Raw genomic sequence first — 27,542 nt, forward strand, 5'->3', positions numbered from 1 at the left:
GCTATAGTGATAGTGATTGGGCGACAGTGATTAGCCATGTTGCCTAGATGACTCTTGAAGCATTGGAGGTTTTTGTTTTTCATTTGAAAGTGTAGTTTTCACCAGAAACTCCAAGAAGCAAGAGGTGGTGGCACAATCCTTAACCGAAGCTAAGTACATTGCAGCTACATGTGCAACAAACCGCGCTTTGTGGTTGAGGAAAGTTCCTTGTGATTTAGGATTAGTTTGAGCAATCAAACGGGACAGTTCTGAGGCTTGACAACCTGTCTGTTATCGTCATAGCCAAGAACCTAGTGCAACATTAAAAACCAAACATATTCGGTTTAAGTTTCATGCTATAAGAGAGGCTATTAAAAATTGTGAGATTAAATAGAAATATTGCAGCACAGTTTAGCAGCTTGCTAATATACTAAGAGTCTGAGTAAAGAAAATTTTATTTTTCTGAGCTCAAAATTAGGAGTGTTCAAGGTTGGTCCCAAGGAGGTGTGTTGAAGTTGGAATCAGGCTTGAGGTTTCCGTTGGCGCCAAAAAGAATTCATATTTGAAGAAGACTCGTGCCTTGCTACACATGACTCGATAGCAAGCCACCTTATTTTCTGTCTTGTTCTTTAGTATAGAACTGTATTACTGTAAAATAAGCTAAATAGGGTACTAAATAGAAGACAAAAGGCGTTATGTGCCTCATGTCCTTTTTTTTTATATTTTAATTATTCGACTGTGTTAAATACTTAAATAATAGCAAGCGACAAATATCTTTTTCTCTATACTGGTTCTTCATCTCTCACTGCCTGTTTTCTCTGTTTTTTTCTTGTTTCGAGTTTTTCTTTTGTTCAAAACTCTACACAGTAGCCTTCTTCTTCTTCTTCTTCTTCTTCTTCTTCTTCATTGTTCTAATTGTTTCAGTTTTACAGGTTCTTACTTACTGCATGGCTTCAGTTCTCATTAATGCATGATCAATCGGTGCAAACAACATTAAAATCACAACACAAACTCACATGGAGATTATGTGCTCAACACAAATACAGTAAAAAGAAATTATTAGTCAGAGTATCATAGTTATTAGAAGAAACTTAGTACCAAGTTCTCACAGACTCTCGATAAATATGTTAAAATCAGTGCCTTAAAATATAACTCAGTAATCAAAAGAACCATCTAAAATTTCAGGAAATTGCGAACGTATCTCACTGTCCCTATCCAAAATGGCATCAACGAAAGAACTTGCAGACAATGAAGAAGCGTCAGTTTTTATGTTAACTTGATTCATTGTGGAAGAGCTGTAATCATATGCTCCAAATCCCTGAAGTTCAATTCTGTTAAAGCTATGGTCACTTCCACCATTGGCTTTGAACTGGGATATTTCTTTCTGTGTCATAGTTGAGGATCTTCTTGGTCCAGGGAACTTGTGCTCTTGTTTTTGCTGAGAATTGTCATGGAAGAGAGGGTCACTGAGGAGAAAATCACTCCAATTGAAGGGAGATGTTGGTGTAATTTCAGACTGAGATGCCTGGAAAGACGAGGATTGAGGTGAACTCAATTGCGAGAAAGCAGTTGACGAAGAAGATGAACAAGAAGAGTTAACTTCACTGAAGAAGTTAGGTTGGATAGATCCTCGGTTGTTGACTTGACCCTGAGCCAAAATGTCCCATGAAAGGTTATTTGCAGCAGATGAATTATCTTGGACTTGCTCTATCACTGGCTTCATGACCATACAGTTATTTGGAAGCCCAATGGGTATCGAAGATGGCTCATTCTTGGGCATTAACGTGTTTCTAAAATTCTTGCCAAAGGACCCAAAGAGATTTTCAGTGTTTGGGAGGCTGTTGATGTTTCCATAATCAGAAAGAACCTGAGAAATTGGCTTATGAGTTATAGGATCAATTCCCATCTTGGAAAGCTTCTTTCGCAGCTTAGTGTTCCAATAGTTCTTCACATCATTGTCTGTTCTTCCAGGAAGATGCTTTGCAATTAATGACCATCTGCACTATCAAATTAAGCGATGAGCCCCCTTTTGTTTTTGTTCTCTCTCTGTCCTTTTGTATGAGAGAGAGAGGAATCATTAAATTTGCATTATTAACAGAAAATAACAGGCTGTTAAGACTTGAGACAGTTGTATATCCAGAAAGAAGTTCGTTTGTTTATGACAAAAAGGCCTCCCAGCTTCTCAGTCACATAGTAAAATGCTGGCAAATAGAAAATTCAGCATTTAATCTAAAAATTCCTGACAGCGAAAAGTTTCTATTCTTCTCTCATAAACATTTTCTTGGGAAAGTAAAGGAGTGGGAGTGGTGAAGTTTATGGCCAGTGCTACAAGTTAAAGCAAATCTAACAGTTTTAAATCTATTCAGGAAAGGCTTATTCCAAAATTGTGGTCAGCACATTATGAACAATTAAAATCCTTGAAAAACAAACTTTAAGCAAAACTAGAGCTAGGAATCCATCACTTCTGGCATGAGAAAAACAAGAAAGATAGGAATACTTGCTTAAATTAATAGGATTCAAAGATATAAAGAGAAAAATAATGAGAAAACAAGAGAAGTTGATAACCTGCTGCCAATATGTTTATGCAGATTGATTATGACTTCTTCCTCTTGAGGTGTGAAGCTCTCATGTTTAAGATCAGGCCTCAAGTAATTGGTCCACCTAAGCCTGCAGCTTTTCCCACATCTGTTTAATCCTGTAGAAAAAATCATGAGCAAATCAAGTTATATATGCATTATTATAATAATAATCTCCCAGGCATGGATTTTTGAAGCATGGAAAGAAGAAGAAACCTGCTTTCTTTGGAACTAAAGTCCAGTTGCCAATTCCGTAGTTGGAAACATAAGCAAGAATCCTGGCATCTTCCTCAGCAGTCCAAAGACCCCTCTTAACGTTGGATTTATCACAGCAAGGAGGTCTTCCCATTGAATGATAATGGTGAGATGTATTGAAAGCAAGGTGACTATTATGTAATGGTGATGCAATTTTGAACCTTTGAGAGAGATTATATTTAAGAGAAGAAAAAACAAGTGATCAGAGGAGGCAAGAAAAGCATGCAAATGGCTCCCGATTCCAAACAGCAAATTTTGCATGATTGTACATATAACTTATAGCATTGCCAAGTATTCATGATAAATGTTCACTTGGAAGGTAATTTTTGCCAATTATGGTTTCTATTTCAAAATTTTGGTGGTAAGCCAAATTTTATTATCAATTTTGAATATCTTTGTAGTTTTCAAAACTCAAATATATTATTGAAAATATTAATTGGGCTTTTGGGATTTCATATATCATGCAATTAAAACCTTGTGTGAAAGTTTTAAGACCAGTAAACTTAAACAACTGATGTGACTTAAATCAGCATATTAAACTGAGAAATTGGTAATTTAGGGATCATAATATTGCACAAAGTTTTATGTAGTTGCAAGATGAAAAACTAGCATTACCTACTTCTACATTTATAGTTTTTATCAAATTAGACCCTTTTGCTTGGTGAGTCTAAGCAGTGGACAATTCGAGTTAACTGATGATGACTCGTCTATTTGGATACAAATATGTTGCAATTTTCTGTCGCTTGGCTTCAAAGGGCAGCCACTTAGCATGTTCATTAGAGAAATTGGAAGGAGTCTAACTAATAGTTAAATCATTCTGTTTAAATTCGGATAGTAATCAACGTGGGAAAATCTTGAATATATGACATTTCGCAATAAAAAGATTTTCGAGTCCTACAAAATGTGTGCCCATTGAGCATAACTCAAATATCAGTCTGTACAACTATTAACTGGGTTTGACCGTCACCCTTTAAAGAACCCAGATGCGGCCCCAAAGAACTTTCTAGGAGGAGCACACCTTACAACTCTTCCTACAGAATCCGTATGACTCTTCAGAACCCACCATGTACGTAGGGTTCTTTTCACACTCACCGGCCTTAGCCCAGACAGGGCAGTTCTCACTTTCATCAACGCAATCCCCATTTTCAGAGCGCCTCTCTAGTTTATCAAATGACCTGACATGGATCCACTTTGTTCCAGACCATTTCTCACCCTTTATCACTGGGCAACTCCCGTGCAAACTGTTTGTATCTGTAGTCGCATCAGGATGAAGACTGAAGAACAGTAATGCATCGCCTTTTCTGGGTTTCACTGCAGGTATATGCAGACAGTTGTGTCAGATGCCAAAGACTATATGGTGGGATTTCTAATGCTACAATTTGTCAGAGAACAACTAAATGAAAAATTGATATGCCTGTTTTGTGGTAATATCCACAGAATTCATCGAAATGACAGATTACTTGTCAGTCCTAGAAGTGTGAATATATATCGTTAAGATATTGCACATGTCAAAATTCCGCTGCTGTGTCCAAGAGGATCAAGACCAAAATGCACTTTTAATTAACTAATTTTCGATGTATACTTGTTCCCTCTATAATGGATATTCTCTTATTGAGAATATAAAGAAATAAAAAGTTCCATGCACAGGTTTATATAAGATCTAGCATATTAAATCTGAGAAAGTAATAAAAGTACAGTGGTTTTCACCCAAAATCTCAAAAGGATAATACCTGCATATCCATTTTTAGCACAAGCTGACCAACTGTCATCCTTGGGCTGAGCAAGTTTTCCCTACAGAAGACAAATGATGAGTGATGAACTAAACAAACAAAGACCATGGGAATGTAACAATGATAAAACAGGATCAAAGTAAAACACATATAAAAGAAAATCAAAGACCACTAGAAAATTGGATTCATGGCAAATCCCCTTACCTCTGAATTTGGAAAGACAGTTTCCCCACCACTCTCAACATCAGACAAATACATCAGTACAGTGGCAATACGGTGACCACCCAGCTCTTGGTTAGCCTTGTCGTGAAAATAATCAAAATGAGGTTCATACTTCTGACCCTGCTCATAGTGTAGTATTTGCATGGACTCTCCATTCTCTGTTTACAACAACATATTCAAAGAAGATGAGAAAAAAATCCTTCCATACGGATAAGAAATTATAGGATGGCAACAAGCAGTAACAAATATACCTACTGGAAGGAAGGTCCATGCAGCAATCCTGGCTTCAATATCAGCAATGACTTCATCCTTCACATGAGAAACAATGGACACCATGTAAGTCTTTAAAGTTCAAGAATCAGCACATACAATGCTTTCTAGATAGGGTCCATAAATGAAAATAATCCTAACATCACCATAAGCATAAAGTCAACAAGGGACTAACTTAATGAAACACATAATTTTATGGCAGGGATTTGAAAAGGCTTGTATCATCCAGAACCAAATTTGACTAAGTCAAACTAATCAGCTTTTCAGATATTCATTCGATGAGGAAACAGATTGTTTTGGTATAGAACCCTGAGATTAAGTTTGAATGAATAATGAGGGGAAGAGCACAATCACACAATGCATAATCTGCACGAACTACCACCCAAAAAATTTGTTATTTATGAAGAATACAGAAAAACTGCTTTCTGTACAAACATTTTTGAATACACCTTCCAACAGAACATCAATAAAGAATGCCTGGCAATTCTGCAATTAAGTGGTTCATAACTCATAAGTACTCCACAACTTTTGGTTAATAGGATCAAATCTGTCAATATCAGGAAAAAAGATACAGAGCATACTCAAATCATTGTGAACTGATTTTATGGTATCTCATGGAAGAAAAAAAGGAACACTTTAGTATACTAATCCGTTATTATGACATGATTCTGTAAACCCAGATACTTCATCCTTTCTACAGAAACTACAAATAAAATTTGATTGCATATAATTACATACAGTCAATTTAGCCAAAAGACATAGAAAACGAAATCAGGTGGGAGATCATTCCTTCTACTTCTAAATTCAATAATTCTACTCATAAGTTCAACATTCAAATGCGGACACGGTAAACAAACTAACAGCATTCCTCTCTTACCTTAACAGAATTTCAACTAAACAATAAAAAGAGGCAATTTATTTATACCTGAGCTTTCTGAAGAAACATGCCAGAGCTGGTTCGAACTTCGCTTTCTAAACTTTGACCTGACTCATTATCTGCCACCATTGACTTCTCCAACTTATCCTTAGCCTAAGAATATAATTAACACAATATTTTCAAAAATGAAATCATTAAATCAAAATTCTTCAAAAGATTAAGAAAAAAATAAACAAAAAATTGTTGCTTACCAGAGTAATAAGGTGATCACATTCCTCAGCCGATAAAAATCCTTTGTAAATAAAAGCCCTGCAAAAAAAAAAAAAACCCCCATAAATTTCACAATCTTGACTAAATTAAACTGAAAAAAAATAAAAAATGGTTAGGGAGAAATTAAAGTTACCTAGGGTGCCATGAGAGTTGAGTTACACGAGATGGATCAAATAGAACAGAAGAAGTTCCCCTTTTCATTTTAAGCAGCGATCCATTAATCTCAGCCGACGCGAAAGAGGAATGAAGGAAAATAAGTAGAAAAAATCCAAGAAAAAACCGAGAATCCATGAAAAAATTCCTTGTTTGGCTCCAATCCGTAATGGAATTAGAGAGAGAGAGAGCCTCGTCTATTTGAATTGAAGAAATTTTAAAGGAGAGAACTTGGAAGACTTTTACTTTGGGGTTTATTCCTCCTCCCTTTTTGATTTAAGATGGAAATTAATGGGCGCCCATGGGTTTTGTGGAAGGTTTTATTTGCTGTAACCTGGAAAAGTCAAGGGGACAAATGTTACGTTCCGGAAGCTTCTTCCCTGGCAGAAAAAGAACAAAAATTAAAACGATGCGTTTACCACTTTCCAGCCAATGGATTGTCTACCCAGAACGAAGGTCACTATATCTATTTGTTTATTTATTTATTTGTTTTCTAAAAATCAAGTTACTTACTATTTAACACGTGACATGTGGCAATTTGGATGTTTAGATAGGGTTAGTTTAGTATTTTACTACAATATATAAATATATGTAATAGAGTAAATAGATTCATATTTGTCACTTTTGCATTTAGTTCAATCATTTTATTGAAATCTTAATACAATGAATCTGATGTGTAGATGGTTAAACATCTATATTTATCTTTTGATTCCATTATAAAGATCATTTTGGGCTTTTCGCATCTCTGTTCTTTTTGTTTTCTATTTTTTAGTTTTGTCAACCCTGTTTCCTTGCAAAAATGGATTGAACTCAGAGTTTCACTTGGTAAACCCGGTTTCAATTACAATTTAGGTTAAATGCTCAAGCCTTACTCAAAAGGTGAGTGGTTTCTATTTGATCTCTGGGAAACTAAAAGAAAACAAATGAATAAATAATTTTAAATTTTGTGTTTGCCAGCATGAGTTATAATTATTAATTTGAAAAATATCTTGAAAAAAATATTTTCTTATTTTCTTTTTATCTTGCTTGTACTCTAAGAAAGTATAGGATTAGAATACTTCCTTATTTGCTAATTACTTCACTTGTACACCAAGTAAGTTTAGGTTTAGTTGGCTATTATAAATAGCCCCTTGTATAGTTCTTTATTTTTTATCAAGCAGTTTAGTTCTTTGCTTAGATCTTGAATATTTTCTACATGGTATGTAATACCTCGCACCCTCGTTGGACACAAATAAGACCTTATTGATCAAACGAATGATCGTTTGATGTGAATTGACGTGCTAAAAAGCGACAAATGATAAAAAGAACGTTCAAGAATAAAATGCTTCGCGCGTGCAAAAATAATAATTAAATAATAATATTTTCATTAGAGAAGAATTAGTAAGCTAAAGGATGATTCGGAAGTAAACTGAGTGTAATGATGTGTTTCGGGACCAAAGAAGGCAAGTGAAAAATTTTGAAATAAAATAATATTTTATTCAATAAAATAATATTAAAATATTAATATTTTATATGTTGTCGGAATTAGTCATGAAAAATGGAATATGACTAATTTAAGTGGGGGAGAAGAAGTAAAGAAAAATTTTGAAGGAAAACGACGATAATCATGTCAGCGTGATTTTATTAAATCTAGCTAACGCGGGTAAGTAAATATTTAAATATTATGGTGACACAGCGTTGAAATGCGATCTCGATATTTTGATTATACACGTATAAGAAAAGGAAGATAGAAGGAAATTAGAATTTTTACACATGTCGGAAGAATTAATTTTAAAATATGAAAAATTGAGGGAGGTGTGTTAAATATAATGAAGTTAAGGCATAATATGTAAATTTTATTATTTTGAAGAAATAAAAATAAAATGAAAATAAAATGGATGATAAAATAATGAAGAACAGATGTTGAAAAGTCAAACAATATTTTTATATGTACATGAGTGGCCACATGAGTCAAGAATGAAATAAGGACAAAAACGAAAGAAAGGAATAAAGATGGAATGGGGGAGCCGGCCACAAGAATAAAAGAAAGAAATGAAGAAAGACAAAAAAAAAAAAGCAAAGAAAACAAAAGAGAAGAATGTAGAAATGATGGTGGTGAAGAAAGACAAAAAAAAAAAAAGCAAAGAAAACAAAAGAGAAGAATGTAGAAATGATGGTGGGGTCGGCCATGTGAGATGAAAGAAATGAAAAAGAGATAAAAGAGAAAAAGGAGAGAAAGTCGGTTGAGAGTGGGAGAAGAAAAGTAAAGGAAAGAACCAAAAGCCGAGCAAAAGAAAGGAAAGAAGAATCGTGAGAGAGGAAGGAAAAAAAGAGCTTTTGTCATAATTTTTAGAGGAAGAAAAAAGCTGAAAATTTGTGAGGTAAGAAGCTGATTTTTGTTGCACTTTAAGAGAGAAAATTTGATGCTTTTTGGAGGGATTTGGGTGTTGAAAATTCAAGGTTTTTGCTGCTAAATTTTGAGGTTATGTTGCTGGAAATTTTTGGAGATTTTTGCTGTCATTGAAAGACAACTTTGATTGCTGAAAATTTGAGCTGTTTGCTAGTAGTTTGTATAGGAAAATTGGACAACTTTGTGCTGCCAAAATTGAGAAGTTTTGTTGCTGGAAATTTGAGTTGGAAATCTACTGATTTTAGAGCAAAAAATGTCAGCAAAAAGGGTGAGAAAACGAGGCTTTTGGTGATCGATTTTGAGAGGAAAGGAAGAGAGGAAGCCACGATGGTGAAAGGAGTGACGAGCTGGAAAGAAAAAAAAAAGAAGAAACATGGAAGAGAGAAAAAGAAAGAAAAAGAAAAGAAAAGAAATAGAAAATAAGTGGGCATGGCCCAATAGGAAATAAAAATAAATGGGCTTAGCCCAAATAGGAAAAATGGAGAAGCCCATGAAGAGGACCCAATGGTAAGTTAATGTTATATTTTAAGGTTTATGGGTAGTTTAATATTGTGCATATTTTGGATGAAAAATATGCAAGTTGCTTAAGAAATTTTTAATTAAGTTGCTACCTATACAAATGTGTGATTAAGTATACTGAGTTTAAATTGTTGCTAGGAAAGTTTGTCGTGGAGGCGTGCCGAACGAAGTATGTGACCGACAAATAGGAATAATTATGTACGCGTACGAATCAATAGTGAAGTAATATCTCACTATTATGAGGTGAGTAGGGGGTGTTAATTTTAAAAATTTTATATAAATATATACATGTACGTATATTTTACGTGAAGTGCAAAATTTATGAAAAGCATGCGTTGATAGAATTTTAAGGAATTGTGGGTGTAAGTTATTTTTAGAAATCATTTGGAATATATATATATATATATATATATATATATATATATATATATTATACGTAAAGTGTTTTAAACCGGGAAACAAGCTTTTCGAAAAGATTTACATCAAAGGAAATTGTGCCTTATTGTTTGTGTGGTGTGCATTCACGAAATTTATTACATATTTACCATGTTATTTTGATACAAAATATCATGCAAATATTTACAATGAACATTTTACGAAAAGAGAGTTTTAACGTGATGTGGGGATCGATATCTTGAGAAAGATTTAAAATATCCCCTTGAAGATCAAATTTGAATTCTTTTAAAAGGTGATTTCATTTTAACCAAGAAATTCAAGAGTAATTGGAGACTGCTACTTGTTGAGTTATAAATTGTATTTTGAATCGAATGGCTTATGATAATGTGGGCATGATTGGCTGGATTGGTAAATATGTTGAAAATGTATGAACTGTTGATTTGCCTTGAAAGGCTGTAAAATAAAATAATTGCCATGTCATGCTATTGCAAATTTTATTGTATGGTGGATTTAGCTTGCTGCATGGGTGGGTTCTGTGGACCAGCCTTTTTAAAGGGCACAGAATCTAGGTATATTCTTACCTCAGTACGAGAGGCGTGTAGGGTAACTCCTGAAGTATAACTTTAGAGTTCACTTCACGCCAAATCACCACTTGAGGGTGAACTCAGCCAACGTCAAGGAACAGCTATGTTTTCAAAATAAAAACATGATTTATGCGTACATGACTTTTTAACAGCCTTGGCGAATTCAGTTGGGATAGCCTCAGGCCAAGGTATCCCTAACAACTGAGTATGAGAATGATTTTGGCACAAGCCAAGTTTTTAAGAAAGTCATAAGCCATGTTGTTTATTTTTGACAAAAATGTAATGGTTTTATATGAGTTGAAATAAGTTTTAATATTATGAATTATATTTCTCTGCATGGTGAAAATGGAATTAAACGGTTTTTCGCAGCTCCCCTATTTGTTTATTTGTGAAATGAATCTGTAATTCCTCGCATATGGGGCGAGTTATGATTTGTGCATGATTTTAAATATTATTTGGTTTCGTGGAAGCTTGCTAAATTTTATTGATTTGATTCGAAAATGATTATTAATATATTTTGATGCGAAAAATTTTATTACCTCAATTATTTATACTTTACAAGAAATTCTCGATTTCTATATAAGGCACAAACCCTCATTTGAAACGAATTGCTTTTATAATTTTGCATTTTTATATTCAACTGATATGTCGTTTGCTTGTTTTCCCATCTACGCCCTACTCGCTAAGTCGATGATTATCACTGAGTCTATGAGACTCACACCCCTTTATTTCTCCTTTTGCAGATAGGAATCAGCTTAGCGTGTAGTCAGTGACGCGTTCGGTCCATCGTGAATAAGTAAAGACATCTCCTAGCATTTTATGCCGAGTCGCTCCGCTGTTAAAGGTCAAGTCGTGGCATATTATTTATTAAGTTGTAAACGAATTCTAAATTTTTATATAAGCATTAATTTGGAGATTATAGATTTTAATGCATATACTTACGAATAAAAGGAAAAAGTTTGTATTGATTTTTATATTTATGATTCAATTTAGTATATGAAAGTATCAATATTATATGGTGATTGAATGTAGTGGATTAATGAGCAAATTCTAGATAGGCTTGTTTGAGACTTGGAGGGTCTTTTTCGAAAGTCTTGGACGCCGGTAGTGACCGGGGAGAGGTCGTTGCATGGTATTAGAGCAGTTCTAATCTTAAAAGAACTCTCTAACGCGAATCTCGAATTCTGAAGCTCATACTCGAAAAATCACCATCACCTTTTTTTTCTATTCTTTTGAAACTATATGGCAGAAACCAATTCCATTGTTCCAACCGAACCAAGCAATTCCATGGTTCCAACCATACTAGGCAACCCAATATCAGTAATTATTGTCCACTAAGACAATCCTGTATTTCTTATCAATATTACACTACATGAAACAAATTACTCATTATGGTCTTAAATCATGGAGATGCGTATTGGTGCTCACAACAAAGCTAAATATCTCATTGAAGAAGCAAAAAAACATGCACCCAGAGATCCTAATCTTGGAACATGACTTACTGGAGATCACAAAGTGAAAAGCTGGGTTATTGACTTAATAAGTCTATCACTGATGCAACGATTTATTTGTCTTCCCACAACCAAGGATGTCATGACCCGGTACTCCCTTCGAGCCCGTGACAACCACCGCGATGTCTCGATAGACATTCATTACCCGGAATGTCAACCGAAATCTCACAAGGCTCTTGCATCAATTTTTACGTCTCCCCTGTGAGCAACAGTTACTAAATATCATGTTTTAAGGGAATATAAACTATCTTTAAATTAAAAACAAACAAAAGTAATTTCTACCACACAGGAGTATTTTGGTCATTTTTATCCGAAAATTTTGAAACCTGGTGAAAATACAACATACGATCGAAAAATATACATTTCTTATCTAAAAATAATTTTAGTAATCTAAATCATCCATTTAAAATAAAATTTTGGCTTATCAAACTAAATAAAAATATTAAATAAAATATTTCATTTTCTTATAAAACAATATTTATAGAATCCTGTATAAGCAATTTTTGTAGCATAAGAGCAAAATAAATTCATATATATAATAACACACTAAACAAGGTATACGAAAATATTCTATAATGACATGTGGGTCCCAAAATAACCACAAATATACAAGATGTAGACCTTCGATTTCTAAGGATGCAAATCCAAAAGCAACCCTTCACAAAATCGGCTGTCTACATACTATCTTGAGCCTGAAATGGGTAAAAAAAGAGGGTGAGTTTTTAGAAACCCTGTGAGTAAGCAAAATTCATCTATAACATCTAAAGTCGAGTAAATTGAGATAGTTAAATCATCCCATCATAATATAGTTCATAACATTCAAAACTCATTTCAATTCCTATAAAACAATTACATTTCATCAAAATAATCAACAAGGCTTATGATTCTCTTAAAAACTTGGCTTGTGCCAAAACTCATACTTTGTGACACCTTGGCCCCGACATCCAACCGAATCCGCCAAGGATGTTAAAATGACATATACCCATAAAACATGTTTTTACTTTTAAAATATAGCCATTCCTTGGCGTTGGCTGAGTTTCATCCTCACGTGGTGGTTCGGCGTGAAGTGAACTCTAAACTTACCTTAGGAGATACCCTCCGCGCCTTTCATACTAAGGTAAAATATAGCGGGGTTTACCGTGCCCCTCAAATAGGCTGGTCCACGGAAACTCGCCCACTGCAGTAAGCTAAATACATAACCCACCAAATCAATAAAATTTCGGCAGCATAACATAGCTAATATAGTACTATCCAACTTGTCAATGTAAGATAAAACAATTTATATAATTTACAAAACCACAATTTCAACCATTCATGCTACCACAATTTCATAAACCATCAATTCAAATCATGTATATATATATACAATACAAATGTATAGCCTCCACTTACTCTATTTCGAAAATCAATATTTAGGTTCAGAATAATTTATAAATCTCATTCATTTAACCAACATTTAAAATGTAAAACATAATAATTTGCAAATTAAGTGCCTTATTCTTTAAAATCTTAAAACAAGTATAAACCACTTTAGATAATTAAGATGAACATCTGATTACTCACTATAATGGGATTTTGGAGTGGTAGGAGTACTCCTATTCTTGGTCCTCTGGCACGATATCTTTGCCCTTATCGAGGGGTTCAACACCTATCCATAATACACGATACGTAATTCAATACATTGGTGTCAAATTGTTATAAAACTATTTCAAACTCTATATGAATGCATGAAGTTGAATGAGAAATGTTCGGATAGTCACTTAAAGACGGTTGTCACAACCCAAATTTCGGGTCATGACAAGAGCATGGCCTAGAATTTGGGTCGTGACAATGTTGGTATCAAAGCCCTAGGTTTGTCTAAGTCCTAGAACTTCCTTTTGTTGGTCCAGTGGAGAGTCGAGTTTTTATGTGGGAACTATGGTTGTGAAGTGTGAACCGCGGCACATTTTACGACCAAGGGACCGCATAGATTCTCTATCTTAAAAACCACCTTTTGCCTTAAGTATGATTATAAAATGTGTTTAATAACAAGTGTTTGCTCTTATCTAGGTAAGAATGTCGCCTAAGACAAGAGTCGCCTTAAGATGGATGGGGGAGCAAGATGCTTCTACTACGATGGCAGATAGGCCACGGGCATCCACCTTGAAGGGCTGAGGTAGATGTGGTAGGGCCACTAGGCTGGTGAGGGCGGATACACCTATGAGTAGGCGAAAGGAGGGACAGTCCTCAAGTGATGTAGATAGACACCCAGCTAGAGGTATTACCATTGAGAATTTGGCAGCAGGCCTACAAGGAGTTAATCGGGTTGTAGAGATGATGGCAACCCGTATGGAGGATATACAGAGGGTAGTAAAAGGGAGACCTACAATGCAAGAATCCCCTAGCTCCCAAGGATAGGCCGATCACCCACATCATGAGGTCGAGTGGGGACATCTAGATATTTCTCTTCATGATTTTCTCAAGCTTAAGCCTCCATCATTTTCAGGGTCTGATGCATCGGGGAAACCTTAGGTTTTCTTAGATAAGATGGAGAAGATTTGTAAGGCTTTGAGATGTTCCAATGTCTGGTCAGTTGAGCTAGCCGCCTTCCGATTAGAGGACGTGGTGCAATAGTGGTATAGTTCTCTATGTAGAGGCAGACCAACGGATGCAGCACCATTGACTTGGGGTGAGTTTAGTACAGCCTTTTTAGATCAATTTTTACTACTTAGTGTACGTAATGCCTGAGCTAGGGAGTTTGAGACTTTGGTACAGACTTTGAGTATGACGGTGTCCGAGTACGACATCAAGTTCACGCAGCTAGCTCGCTATGCACCTTATCTCGTTTCTACTAAGGAGATGAAGATTCAGAGGTTTGTGGATGGGTTAGTGGAGCTGTTGTTTAAGGCTATGGCATCCCGAGATTTCAATACCTACTTTGCAGCGGTAGATTGTGCTCAGCGGATTGAGATGAGAACCAGTGAGAGTAGGGTTGCAAGGGATAGAGTAAAAAGGGCTAAGACAAAAAGTTATCAAGGTCGTAGAGATTTCAGCAGTGAGATGTCATCTTCTAGTCGTCATGGTCCACAAAAGAACTCATGATTGCCCCAAAGGGGGAGTGACTCGCCTGGTGCTAATATTGGGATGGATTAGAGAACCTTCAGTTTTGGGAAGCGACAAGATTCCAGACAGGGTAGTCAAGTCACCCACCCTTGTGATACTTGTGAGAGACGACGTAGTGGACAATGCTTCCTTACTACAAGAGCTTGTCTCGGGTGCGGTCAACTTGGACATATTAAGAGGAATTGCCCGACGACTCATCAATCGCAAGGTTCTGCTCGTGGCTCTACCCAACCAACTTTATCTGTTCCTTCAGTAGTCGCCTCATTTGATAGGGAAGCTAGTGGATCCAGAGGTAGAGGTGCTGGTACTTCCTCTCAAGGCAAGCCATCTGGGTCCGGACGTTAGAGTTCTACTAGTAGGGGCCAAGCAAAGGTGTTTGCTTTAACACAGCAGGAGGCCCAAACATCCAATGTCATGGTCTCAAGTATTCTTTCAGTTTGTAATATGAATGCTCAAGTACTATTTGATCCTGGTGCTACCCACTCTTTTATCTTTCCATGTTTTGCATCTCGGTTGGGTAGAGATCGTGTTAAGATAGAGGAACAATTAGTGGTGTCTATTCCTTTAAAGGAGGTATTTGTGGCCGAATGGGAATATGAGTCCTGTGTAGTGAGAGTCAAGGACAAAGACACTTTGGTGAATCTAGTGGTGCTAGACACCTTAGACTTTGATGTGATCTTGGGGATGGATTAGTTATCACCCTGCCATGCTAGTGTGGACTACTATCATAAATTGGTTAGATTTGATTTTCCCGGTGAACCATCATTTAGTATTCAGGGGGATAGAAGTAATGTTCCAACCAATTTGATATCGGTTATGTCTACCCGAAGGTTATTATGACAAGGTTGTATAGGTTACTGGGCTGTGGTAAGGGATACTTAGGGGAAGGTTGGAGATGTAAGTCAAGTGTCGGTGGTGAAGGAGTTCATGGATGTATTTTCTGAGGAATTACTGAGTTTACCTCCCGAGCGGGAGATTGAATTTTGCATAGATTTAATTCCCGACACTAGACCTATATCCATACCCCCATATAGAATGGCAATTGCAGAGCTTAAAGAGCTTAAAGATCAATTAGAGGATTTGTTGGATAAAGGCTTCATCTGTCCTAGTGTATCCCCATGGGGAGCACTAGTGCTATTTGTGAAGAAGAAAGATGGGTCACTTAGGCTGTGCATTGACTACCGACAACTTAATAAAGTGACGGTGAAGAATAAGTATCCTCTTCCAAGAATAGATGATTTATTTGATCAACTATAAGGAGCACAATGTTTCTCTAAGATAGATCTGCGATCTGGGTACCATCAGTTGAGGATCTAGAATGATAATATACCCAAGACCGCATTTCGAACAAGGTATGGGCACTATGAGTTCTTGGTGATGTCATTTGGGCTCATGAATGCTCTTGCGACCTTTATGGATTTGATGAACCGAGTGTTCAAGCCTTATTTGGATAAGTTCGTGGTAGTGTTTATTGATGATATCTTGATCTACTCGAGGAGTAGGGAGGAACATGAGCAGCATCTTAAGATAGTGCTCTAACTTTTGAGAGAACATCGATTGTATGCCAAGTTCTCCAAGTGTGAGTTTTGGAAAGCGTTGCATTCTTGGGACATGTGGTATCTAAGGATGGGGTACAAGTTGATTCAAAGAAGGTTGAAATAGTGGAAAAATGGCCAAGGCCAACATCAGTTACGGAGATTAGAAGCATTTTGGGTTTGGTTGGCTATTATCGTCGATTTGTGAAGGACTTCTCAAAATAGTCACCCCTCTGACTAAGCTGACACATAAGGATACAAAATTTGAGTGGTTTGATGCTTGTGAGGATAGCTTTGAGAAGCTTAAGGCATGTCTCACCGCAGCTCCAGTGTTAAGCCTACCGCAAGGCACAGGGGGTTATACGGTATTCTGTGATGCATCACGGGTTGGTTTAGGGTGTGTATTAATGCAACATGGGAAGGTGATTGCGTATGCATCAAGGCAACTTAAAAGGCATGAGCAGAATTACCCCGCACACAATTTGGAAATGGCAACAATCGTGTTTGCCTTAAAGATTTGGAGACATTATTTGTATGGTGAAACTTGTGAGATGTATACGGACCACAAAAGCCTGAAGTATATATTTTAGCAAAGGGATCTTAACTTGCGGTAACGTAGGTGGATGGAGTTACTAAAGGATTATGATTGTACTATTCTCTACCATCCCGGTAAGGCAAATGTAGTGGCGAATGCCTTGAGTCAAAAATCGATGGGAAGTCTGGCACATATTTCTACAAATAGGAGATCCTTGATTAGGGAGATTCATAGCTTGGGAAACATGAGAGTGCATTTGGAAGTTTCAGAGGCAAATGCATTGCTAGCACATTTTAGAGTGTGGTCTACCTTAATGGATCGAATCAAATAAGCACAAAGTAAAGATGAGTTTGTAATTAAGGCTTTAGAGGACCTTCAAGGAAGGAAAGGGAAGACATTTACGAAAGGCACAGATGGAGTGTTGAGGTATGGAACTAGACTTTATGTGCCGGACAAGGATGGACTGAGGAGAGAAATATTGGAGGAGGCTCACATGGCAGCTTATGTGGTACATCCAGGGGCTACAAAGATGTATCAAGATTTGAAATAGGTATATTGGTGGGAAGGACTTAAAAGAGATGTAACTAAGTTCATCTCCAAATGCCTAGTTTGTCAGCAGGTTAAGGCTAAGCATCAGAGGCCTGTAGGGCTACTACAGCCATTACCAGTACCCGAGTGGAAGTGGGAGCATATTGCCATGGACTTTGTAACGGGTTTGCCTCGAACTAGTGGGGGTTATGACTCGATTTGGATCATAGTAGATCGGTTAACAAAGTCAACCCATTTTCTTCCGGTTAAGACTACTTACGGGGCTTCCCAATACGCTTGAGTTTATATGGATGAGATAGTATGGCTGCATGGTATCCCCATTTCTATAGTATTTGACAGAAGAGCTCAGTTCACCAGTAGGTTCTGGGGAAAGTTGCAAGAAGCGTTAGGCACTAAGTTAGACTTCAGCACAACTTTCCACCCTCAGACTGATGGACAGTCTGAATGGACAATAGAGACATTGGAAGATATGTTGAGGGCCTGTGTGATAGACCTTGGGATCAGGTGGGATCAATATCTGCCCTTAGTGGAATTTGCCTACAACAACAGTTTCCAAGCTAGCATCCAAATGGCACCATTTGAGGCATTATATGGACAGAGCTGCAAGTCACCTATTAGATGGCTAGAGGTGGGAGAAAGGAAACTTTTGGGGCCTGAGTTGGTACAGGACTCCACCGAGAAGATATATATGATTCGATAGAGGATGTTGTCAGCACAAAGTAGATAGAAGTCATATGCTGATAATAGACAGAGAGACTTGGAGTTTCAAGTGGGAGATCACGTATTCCTGAAGGCCTCACCAACTAAAAGGGTAATGAGGTTTGGCAAGAAAGAAAAATTAAGCCCTCGGTATATAAGACCCTTCGAGATCTTAAAAAGGGTTAGAGCGGTGGCTTATCGTTTGGCACTACCACCAGACCTCTCGAACATTCACCCCGTATTCCATGTATCAATACTTAGAAAATATAACCCCGACCCATCACATGTAATACGGTATGAAACCATTCAATTGCTAGATGATCTAACCTATAAGGAACAACCAGTAATTATCCTTGATCGGCAAGTCAAAAAGCTCTGATCAAAAGATGTAGCCTCAGTGAAAGTGTTGTGGCGGAATCACACTAGCGAGAACGTTTCTGTCTTGGGGCAAAAATTTCACTGCAGCGAGATTCATTCTCGCTGTAGCGAAAATCTTTCTGTTTTGTCTCACATTTTGATCAATTGTTGCCTTATTTTCCATTCCTTTGGTACCATAATTGAGCATGGACTTCCAACATTTAGGAATAAATGAATTAAGTTTAAAATGAGGAGGTTTGGTGAGAAACCCTCAGCCAGTTAAGAAACCCTCGGCTAGATGATAATTTAAGTCCAATGTCGCTGCAGGGAGAATGCCTTTTCGCTGCAGCGAAGACACTTCGTTTATTTGACTTGATTCGCATGAATGCTATTAAAGTTTTCACTCTCCAAAACCTTTGTTGAGCATGGACTCTTTTCAATAAGTGATTTTTCTCATGTGGGGTTTACATGAGGGGTTTAATAAGAACTCAAATAAATTGCATTGTTTTGAAAAATGAATGCATGATGATTTCGTTAAACATTCCTTATGATATGCTTGTTCCCTTTTTGTTCACTCACTAGGTTTATACTCACCGTTTTCAACTTCATGTTTTTAGATCAAGAGGCAGCCGGTAATTAGGTCAAGGTGCCCTTGTAAATTCGTTTCCTTGGTAGGTATCTCGGCATTCAGTAGCCATACATCACTCGGGTCTCTCCGCTGGAAATCGAGTCTTCATTTTGATATGTGTAGATAAACTTGATGTAAATTATTAAGATACATGTTGTAGACAATGTACACTTGATTGGTATGCCATTATGAGATGGCAATGTTTAATATTATTTTGATCCTAAGTTATGAAATGTGACTTAGCAGTTTGTGATGGAATGATGAACATGTCAAATTAATAGGCTGGCTTGGGCTTAGTGGACTACGTCCATTGGGCCCATGCGTCGGTCATGGCCCAAAATTTGGGTGGTGACAACGGTGTTCTACGTAGGTTCAATTGTGATCGGAAGGAATTTGTATTCAACCTTATTCGAACTATACACCATTGATTTAACCAAAACATCCGATTCAACTTCAAATATATTCATTACACTTCCAATAATCTAATACACCAAAGCATTACAATGAACTTGATTTTTGACTAACTTCACCATTTTTCGAAATTCATTCCAATTTCGAACTAACATAATAATCAATGTCTACACAGTCTCGTAAATCCATATATATCATTAGGAATCAAATCCAAGTCCATTTACTATGATTTTCTCAGTTTTCATCAAGCCATTTTCTGAAGGAACTATACTTTTCAATAACCATTTTCGATATCCAACATCATAAGTCATCAATTCCTAGCTAAATAACATGAATTACAACCAAATCCATCATCAACATGCCCTATAGAAAATTCGGCCAAATGATGGTGGTTGAAGAACATGTGATTTTCTTGCTTGTTTTTCCTTCCAAACATCACAAAATGACTAAAAACACTAGGATATTATGAAATCTAGCAAAATTCATCACCAAAACTTTTCTCTCTAGGTTTTGCCAACAAAGGTTCCCTCTTGAAAACTTGAATTTTAGCTATGGAGAATGAAAAAGAATGCATGGGAAAGGTAGATCACAAGCTAAAATTAAAAAATCTTACCTTTACTTGCTTGATTCCTTGAAATCCAACAATTTCTCTTGGATTTTTCCTTCCTAGGGTTTGTTCTTCTCTTTTTCTCTTTGTTCCCTTGCTTGGCCGACCATAAGAGTGTGAATGTGAGGGTTTTAAGTGAGTTTATATAGGCAATTAAAATAATATTAAAGCTTGACACTTGTCACCTTTTAATTGGTCCATGTTTAAAACTTAATAATTAAGCATTTCATTCCCACCACATATAATCTCACTTAAAAAAATAATGGGTGAAATTCAGGGGTTTGACAAGTGTCATGGTGGTGTAAAATTCCAAAATTTTCAATTTCGCCCTCATGGACACTTAAAATGACCGTTTTGCCCCTATGTTCGAAAAAATGTCGAAATTAAAATTTTTCACTTCTCAAATTCAAATAATGCTCTAACTAATCAAATTTAGTCAAAATAACATCCAACATTCCAAATTTGCCCTTGGGTGGCAAAATGACCATTTTGCCTTTACGTTATGAAAATTCCTGAATTAACTCCAAATCAATCATCGAATTTCAAATCATCATATTAAGACATTCTAAGATTCAATAACTCTCAAATACATCGTAAAATCTTTATTTGGCCTAGTTCGAGGCTTTAATCAACTTAATTGTACCACTAGGTACAATACCGACTTTTAACGATTTTCTGATACATTCACTTATGCAAACATTCTATCAAGCACATGAATGACATGACAAGTATATAATAGAGTAGGGCTTGACAAAGGAGATATGGGAAGCTGCATCGAAAACCATCTATGATGGATTGAAAAAGACTTGTATTTTTTAACTGAACTAGAGATCTTTTTCTACCAAACAAAATGGTTGACCATTATCAACATGCTATAATGAACTTATGGCTATTTTTCAGAAAATTGATCACAAGATTATCTCGTAAGAATGAACAATTAAAGGTGCAGTCCAATTGCATTTTATGATGGCTAGGCTTCAAGTCCATATTTTTCTAAGTGGACTTGATTCTGAATTTGATCAGGTTTATGGAGAAATATTAAGAAAAGATCCAAAACTTGATTTTGCAAAGCACGTGTGCATATGTTAGGAGAGAATATCAACAAAGATAAATAATGGGAGGGTCTCATCCAAATCTTAAGAGCATAACCATGCTAGCCAACCAAACTCGGTAAAGACTATTGTTTAGCTCCTCGAAGAATCAAAGCAATCAATCAACCAGAAAATCTGACATTTTGGTATGTACTCATTTTGGTAAAGCAAGTCATTTGAAACAACGATGTTATGAAATCATTGACTATCTTGAGTGGCGAGACTTCACAAAGAAACCTAAAAAGAAGATTACAGGGAAAGCCATAATGACATCCACGGATGAAAACCAATCAAACCCTACAGCAAATGTTACAAACAAATTGCAACCTATAGCAAACATTGCCCACTCAAGTAAGGGTGGTAAGGCATTAGTATTCTCTGTAACTTTTAAGAATAATACTTCGATTATTAATACAAGTGCATATGACCATATAACTATTCATAATTCATGGTTCATGCACCCAAGTCCATCTGAAAATCATTGTTCATCAGTAAATAGTAGTTATGTTAGAATACATTGTATGGATACAAATTCTAAATGAAGACTTACTTATGGTGGTGTTGATTTCTCATTTGACATTCAAAACTCTGAATATAATTGTTAGCGTTCTTAAAGGCAGAAAACTATTTCTATTGATGTTGACTATCAACATTGTGACAACAGTAATCTAGGGCATAGTTCTATCATTTTCAATGATCCAACCATATTTTATCATCTCGCTAATGAAAACAATGCATCATCATTTGATCAATAATCTATTCATGATGTAACAACTATTGAGTTCAACAATGATAGCAATGCAAATTTTCATGCAAAGAATTCAAATTTAGTACATTTTCATCAAGGTTAGCCCCTTCATGAATTTTTTTCTTATATATAGAATCACTTCTTTTCCTCCTAATTTTTCTTTGCTATTCTAGACATTCCATTTGTAGATCCATCTTCTTTATCTCTAGATTTTGGTGGTCTAAATACATGTTTCTTTTGCGGTGCACGGATGTGGTATGAAGAGAGAACAAATAAGAATAGGAATCAGCAGCAACTGAGATTAACTATGTGTTGTTTAGAAGGTAAAGTGTCTTTGTCTCCTTCTAAACAACTGCTTCCACTATTAGCTGTATTACTTGATTATGGAAGTGGTCAAACTATTTTGAAATTTAGAGATAACATACGAGCTTATAACTCAATGTTTCAATTCACCTCTATAGGTGGTAAAATAAATAATGGGATTAATAGAAGATCAGGACTATAAGCCTTTAATATAAGAGGGCAAAACCATCATAAGATAGGTTCTTTATTACCTATTAATGGTTGCAAACTGAAATTTTCTCAACTATACATATATGACATAGAGAATGAAGCGTCTAACATAATTGCTACATTGGGATGTGACTTGAATCGATTAACCATGGATTCAAATATTGTGGAAGAATTAATGAAGATTATTGACCAAACTAATAAGATTGTCAAGGCTTTTCGAATGGCTAAAGAGAGATTTTAAAAGTCTAATTAACTACCAATCAGATTAAAATTACTTGTTGGACGAAAAAGTGATGGTCTACAATAACAAATCATGTGTCTTTAGAAATAGTTGCATTAATTGTGGGAGATATGGATCAATTAGTTGACAAACGTGATATAATTATGGAACATAAATGTCATGGTTTACAAAGGATAAGCAATTTACATCCATCATTTATGTTTATGTAGTATCCATTGTTGTTTCCTTATGGAGAATATGGATTTAGTCTTGGTATTCCATACAAGAAATGGGATCACACAACTTAGACAAAATGAGGCAAAATCACCACTAGAGAGTTCTATGTGAATATGCTTATGTTTCGTTTAAGTCAAGGACTGACATTGTTCAAGGGTGGAAAGTTATTTTAGCAATATATAACTGATAAATTCACCAATGTTAAAGGTATGAGAATAGATTATAATCTCAAAAATATAAAAAAAATATAAGACTGAAGTGTTCCAAGGAATTGTTGATGCTTTGACAAAAGGTGATACAGATGGAAATGCCATTAGAAAACGAATAATATTGTCGACAAGTTTTACAAGAGAATCGCATTATTACATGCAAAATTATCAAGATGCAATGGCTTTATGTACATATTATGGCTATCTTGATTTGTTCATCACTTTTACATGGAATAGTAAATGGCCAAAAATAATTGAAGTGCTCAAGTTCATCGATGGATAACGAGTTGAGGATAAACCAGACATTATTTCTCGTGTTTTCAAAATTAGATTATGGTCTTTGCTAAAAGATTTAGTTCATTATAAACATTTTGGAAAAGTGGTGGCAGGTTAGTTTTCTAATTTTTTTTAACATTTGACAATGATGATATAGATATATGATTGCTTTGTTTTTAAGTTTATGCATATACTATTGTTGTGCAATAGTATAATCACTTCTTTTACGTTCTTTTGTTGTGGCAGTTGTTTACACCATATAGTTTCAAAAAAGAGAACTTTCACATGCACGTATATTGTTGTGGTTGCACCCAGACCATAGATGTTTAAGTTTGCAAGATGTTGACAAAATTATTTATGCTAAGATGCCTCATCATTCGGAATTTGATCCATTGGATTACAAAACTGTTGTTGACTTTATGATACATAGGCCATGCGGCATTATCAAACCAAGTGTTGTGTGTATGGTAAAGAATTAATGTAGTAAACATTATTCGAAGAAGTTTCAACTTCAGACGATTCTACCTGAAGATAGAGTTCCTTCTTATAAAAGAAAAGATGAAGCAAATAGTATTTTGCTCGAAGCTAGAATTGGATTTCAAATTGAAAATCGCTATATTATTCCTTACTGTCAAAATTTATTAGTGAAATACTAGGCTCACATCAATGTTGAGATATATAACAAAGCGAGATCCATCAAATATCTATTTAAGTACTTGAGCGAAGGCTTTGATAGGATGAAAATTGCTATTCAAACCTGTAATGCAACAGATGCAGTGAATGTGCAAATAAGTTTCAGATTAGTTGACGAGATCAAGAACTATTTAGATTGTAGATACGTTACTGCACATGAAGCATGTTGGAGATTGTTTGGTTTTAAGTTATAGTATAGAGGCCCATCTGTTGAAAGGTTGCCCATTTTTTTTCTTAACCAACAGAGGATTTCTTTTCGAGATGATGACAATTTGTCATGAGTGTTGGGCATACCTCACATTCATGATACAAAATTCATGAAATGGATGGAAGCTAACCAATTGTATAAAAATGCACGATACTTGACTTATGCAGAGTTCCCTACGAAATGGGTATGGAAAGATAACTTAAAAGAATGGAAAATGAGAGAAGTAGGTAAATCTATTGGCAGAATTAGTTATATACATCTAGCAGTAGAGGAGCTATTCTTTCTAAGAATGTTGATTGATGTTGCTAGAGGACTCGTAGTTTTTAGGAACTGCAAACAGTGGATGGAATTATATATGACTCATTTCAAGCAACTTGTGCTGCATTAAGCTTACTTGGTGATGATAAAGAATGGGACGATGCTTTAACTCAAGCATTTTTGTGGGCTATGCCTTACCAATTGAGATAGCTTTTCACAACTATAATACTCTTCTGCCTAGTTACAAATTTGAGACAGCTTAAGTTAAAGCATTGGGAAGCGATGTTAGAAGATATTAGACATCAATTTCAAGCAACATTCCGATTGCAAAATTACATTATATACCAAACGATCAGATCCAAGATTATACATTGAGTGCTTTAGATTTATTGTTCAACAATAATTGTGCTTCATTAGCATAATATAGTCTTTGAACTCTAACAATGACTATCAACAATCAATCAATCGACAAGTTGTTGATGGAGGAATTAGATTATAATACTAAAGAACTCCATACTAAGCACGCAACATTGTTTAGTAAGCTAAATGATGAACAAAGAGAGATTTACCATGCAGTTTTGTAATTTGTTACTCAGAATGAACTTTTTTCTTTGTATACGGACATGGCAATACGGGAAAAACTTTTCGATGGAAAACTATTATATGTGCGCTCAGAGGTTGAACTACTCACTCAAGATTCAAAATGCCAATTGATGTTGATTCTTTATCTACATGTGAAATCAAGAAAGGCACGCAACTTGCTAAATTGCTTCAAAAGGTTGATCTCATTCTTTAGGATGAAGTGTCGATGATATATAGGAATTGTTTAGAAGCATTGCACAAAAGTTTTTAAGATATCATGTGTAACAAGGACAAAAGTGAAGAAGACAGAGCATTTGGAGGGAAAATAATTCTTCTTAAAGGTGATTTGAGACAAATTCTGCCTCTTATCCCATATGAGACTAAGCATGATATCATCATTGCTTCGATATGTAAATCACCTATTTGGGAACATTGTGTAATCTACACTCTTCGAACAAAATGAGATTATTGAGCCTAAGACCTGGTTAAACTTTGACTGTTGAAATCCAGGAATTTGTTGAATGGATTTTAAATATCGGTGACGGTTCTATTGAAGGGGTTCAGCTTGATGTTGATGAGGACACAACGATTATGAAAATCCTGAATGATCTATTAATCTCTTCGATGGATGATCTAATCAAGGCTACTTGCTCTGCTATGTATATTGATTTTGATTGAAATTTCAAAGATATATCATATCTACAACACAAAGCGGTAGTCACTCCACACAATGACACAATCGATATCATTAATCAATACATGCTTTCCCAACTACCAGGAGATATCAAAACTTAAGCTATGACTCAATCTCAAAAAGTTCAGCTAGCATTGAAGATGAGAATTTTTTATATCTTACTAAATTTTTGAATTCTATTTCATTAAATGGGATTCCAAATCATAAGCTTGAATTAAATGTCGGTGCTGCAATCATGTTATTAAGAAATATAAACCAAACATTAGGGCTATTTAATGGAACAAGATTGATTGTGACGCATTTAGCATCCCCGTGTAATCCAGGTTGAAATCATGACTCAGAACAATGTGAGTGACAAGGTCTTTGTTGCTAGAATAAATATGATTGCCAAGAATAACAAATGGCCATTTGTGATCACAAGGAAACAACTCCCTATTAGATTGTGTTATGCAATGGCAATAAATAAAGTTCAAGGACAAATCCTTGACACAGTCAGCTTATTTTTATTAAAACCAATATTTACTCATGCTCAATTATATGTTGCTTTATCCAGGGTGACAAGCAAACAAGGATTAAAAATATTGATACAAACTGAAAATAATTTTGCTCTTGACTATACTCAAAATGTTGTTTACAAAGAGATTTTACATTGTTTATCCTAAATAGATTTTTATTATATTCATTATTCTTTTATTATTCTAATAATTATCTTTTCCAGAATTTTGTACACATATGTACCTTCTAACTATATCATAATATTATTTCATATTCTTTGTCAACATTGTTATGGACATAGTTTTCAAATTTTCTAATTTTGTACTTTTTTTCTATGGTACTTTTTATCATTAATGTCAGTGACTCTTCTTGATTCAAAAATTTTATAATTGTCCTCTGTTAATCACTTTCTGCAAGTTTTGTTACTATAAATGTTTTCATCATAACGATATGTTGCTTTATCCAAGGCGACAAGCAGACAAGGATTAGAAATATTGATACAAACTAAAAATAATTTTGCTATTGATTATACTCAAAATGTTGTTTAGAAAGAGATTTTACATTGTTTATCCTAAATAGATTTTTATTATATTCATTATTCTTTTATTATTCCAATAATTATCTTTTCTAGAATTTTGTACACGTGTACTTTCTGACTATATCATAATATTATTTCATATTCTTCGTCAACGTTGTTATGGACATAGTTTTCAAAATTTCTAATTTTGTAATTTTCTTCGATGGTACTTCTTATCATTAATGTTAGTAACTCCTCTTAATTCAAAAATTTTGTAATTGTCCTCTGCCAATCACTTTCTTCATGTTTTGTTATTATAAATGTTTTCATCATAACAATATAGAACTTTATGTGACAAAGGTCTAACATTACTTTCTTATTTTTGACATAGTTGAGACCATATATGTAAAACCATATCAATATATCTTTTAGCTTCATATAGGCAAAAGAGGTAACAGTCTGAATTTTGTTGTTACAATTGCCAACAAAGATAATAGGACTTATTGCTTCAATATTTATGTTTTCTTTGTATCACTCCTTTGTACACAGAAAAGATTACTTCAATAGCAACAGGTATCACCAGTTTGAAAATGTAACCATCCACTTTGATGTTAGATTTTACAGTTGCTTCTGTCAATGTTTGCTGC

The 27,542-nt window shown here is 35.3% G+C and overlaps 2 protein-coding genes, 1 long non-coding RNA gene and 1 pseudogene across 4 annotated transcripts; 2 read left to right on the forward strand and 2 right to left on the reverse strand.

Moving 5' to 3' along the window:
• Positions 1 to 1,132: 1,132 nt before the first annotated feature.
• On the reverse strand, positions 1,133 to 2,904 carry TDF1 (Duplicated homeodomain-like superfamily protein). The gene is made up of 3 exons (XM_088805544.1): positions 2,772 to 2,904; positions 2,545 to 2,674; positions 1,133 to 1,976 (listed from the first exon to the last, which is right to left on the reverse strand). The coding sequence occupies exons 1-3, from the start codon at positions 2,902 to 2,904 to the stop codon at positions 1,133 to 1,135; spliced, it is 1,107 nt and encodes a 368-aa protein (XP_088661670.1).
• A 750-nt stretch (positions 2,905 to 3,654) lies between these two features.
• On the reverse strand, positions 3,655 to 6,641 carry LOC18601365 (putative prolyl 4-hydroxylase 7). The gene is made up of 7 exons (XM_007032288.3): positions 6,313 to 6,641; positions 6,161 to 6,218; positions 5,958 to 6,062; positions 5,014 to 5,071; positions 4,745 to 4,920; positions 4,541 to 4,601; positions 3,655 to 4,121 (listed from the first exon to the last, which is right to left on the reverse strand). Exons 1-7 carry the CDS (start codon positions 6,468 to 6,470, stop codon positions 3,814 to 3,816), a joined length of 924 nt encoding a protein of 307 aa, XP_007032350.2. The 5' UTR covers positions 6,471 to 6,641; the 3' UTR covers positions 3,655 to 3,813.
• Positions 6,642 to 8,575: 1,934 nt separating this feature from the next.
• LOC148763144 (uncharacterized) lies at positions 8,576 to 11,196 on the forward strand. Of its 2 annotated transcripts, none has more exons than XR_016025870.1 (3): positions 8,576 to 9,228; positions 9,379 to 9,483; positions 10,964 to 11,196. It is a non-coding gene; the product is annotated as an uncharacterized LOC148763144 (long non-coding RNA). The 2 variants fall into 2 exon arrangements; XR_016025869.1 differs by having other exon boundaries at positions 9,384 to 9,483.
• A 39-nt stretch (positions 11,197 to 11,235) lies between these two features.
• On the forward strand, positions 11,236 to 25,867 carry LOC148763145 (uncharacterized; annotated as a pseudogene).
• The last annotated feature ends 1,675 nt before the right edge of the window (positions 25,868 to 27,542 follow it).

The sequence above is a fragment of the Theobroma cacao genome, chromosome 4 (genome assembly GCF_053813885.1).
Source record: "Theobroma cacao isolate CCN51 chromosome 4, ASM5381388v1, whole genome shotgun sequence".
In the NCBI taxonomy this organism is placed as follows: domain Eukaryota; kingdom Viridiplantae; phylum Streptophyta; class Magnoliopsida; order Malvales; family Malvaceae; genus Theobroma; species Theobroma cacao.